Source organism: Rhagoletis zephyria, unplaced genomic scaffold, assembly GCF_001687245.7.
Source record: "Rhagoletis zephyria isolate East Lansing unplaced genomic scaffold, Rhagoletis_zephyria_1.1 Rzeph_scaffold_82092, whole genome shotgun sequence".
Classification (NCBI taxonomy): Eukaryota; Metazoa; Arthropoda; class Insecta; order Diptera; family Tephritidae; genus Rhagoletis; species Rhagoletis zephyria.
Genome location: NW_016239140.1, coordinates 1 through 1,078, shown reverse-complemented (window position 1 = coordinate 1,078; position 1,078 = coordinate 1). Strand labels below are relative to the sequence as shown.

At 35.5% G+C, this 1,078-nt stretch overlaps 1 protein-coding gene across 1 annotated transcript; it reads left to right on the top strand.

Annotated features, from left to right (window-relative positions):
- Nucleotides 1-5: 5 nt before the first annotated feature.
- Nucleotides 6-864, top strand: LOC108357669 (protein will die slowly-like; the record flags this gene model as incomplete). The annotated part of the gene is given in 3 exon segments (XM_017608740.1): nt 6-268; nt 270-351; nt 411-864. Coding segments are annotated over 3 exon segments (534 nt in total), but the record flags the coding sequence as incomplete, so codon positions are not given.
- Nucleotides 865-1,078: the final 214 nt, after the last annotated feature.

The window sequence follows — 1,078 nt, the reverse complement described above, 5'->3', positions numbered from 1 at the left end:
TTGATGAAAGTGTGCGTATTTGGGACGTGCGCACCGGCAAATGTTTGAAGACTCTTCCAGCGCACTCTGATCCTGTATCAGCAGTTCATTTCAATCGGGACGGGTCCTTAATTGTAAGTTCCAGCTATGACGGGCTATGTCGTATTTGGGATACAGCAAGTGGTCAGTGTCTGAAAACTTTGATTGATGATGATAATCCACCGGTGAGCTTTGTCAAATTTTCGCCAAATGGAAAGTATATTCTGGCAGCCACTTTGGATAATACTTTANGGCAAATGCTTGAAGACATATACAGGACACAAAAACGAAAAGTATTGCATATTTGCAAATTTCTCAGTAACTGGTGGCAAGGTAATTACAATGGTTTATAAAATACTTATGCGATTTAAATTTAAAATATTTTTCTGCAGTGGATTGTATCTGGTAGTGAAGACAATATGGTCTATATCTGGAACTTACAGAGCAAAGAAGTCGTTCAAAAGCTTCAGGGTCATACGGATACTGTTTTGTGCACAGCTTGTCACCCTACGGAGAACATCATTGCTTCGGCGGCGTTAGAAAATGACAAGACTATCAAATTGTGGAAAAGTGACACATAAACGCACGCGAATCATAAAATTCGATTGCGTGCGAATACAAATATAGTTCTATTAATTAAACTAGTTTAAGAAATCAACCTCAGACGTTTACTATGTTTTGTAATAACAAAACCCTCATACATAAACATTTCATTTCCGATATCTGTACGAAATTAAACTTCATTCAAATAAAGTTCTAAAACTGATATCTTACTACGTTTAAGCGTAGGTCAGCAGACTTGAAAGCAAGACTTGACGTGTCTAAAAGGGGACTTATACGTAAGCTATTTGCAAATAAAAATAATTTGCAAATACCTAACTCACTGTTTATTCGACGGTGTGGAAAATTCTTTTCTAATATAACCTGATTATAAAAAGGCAATATTATTATTATTATTATTATTATTTAGATGCTGGTATGAATATGGCGACGTCTTGCCCTTATTTGCAGATAGTACCACTAATCAATACTTATTTACGTGATTTAGTTATTTGCAAAT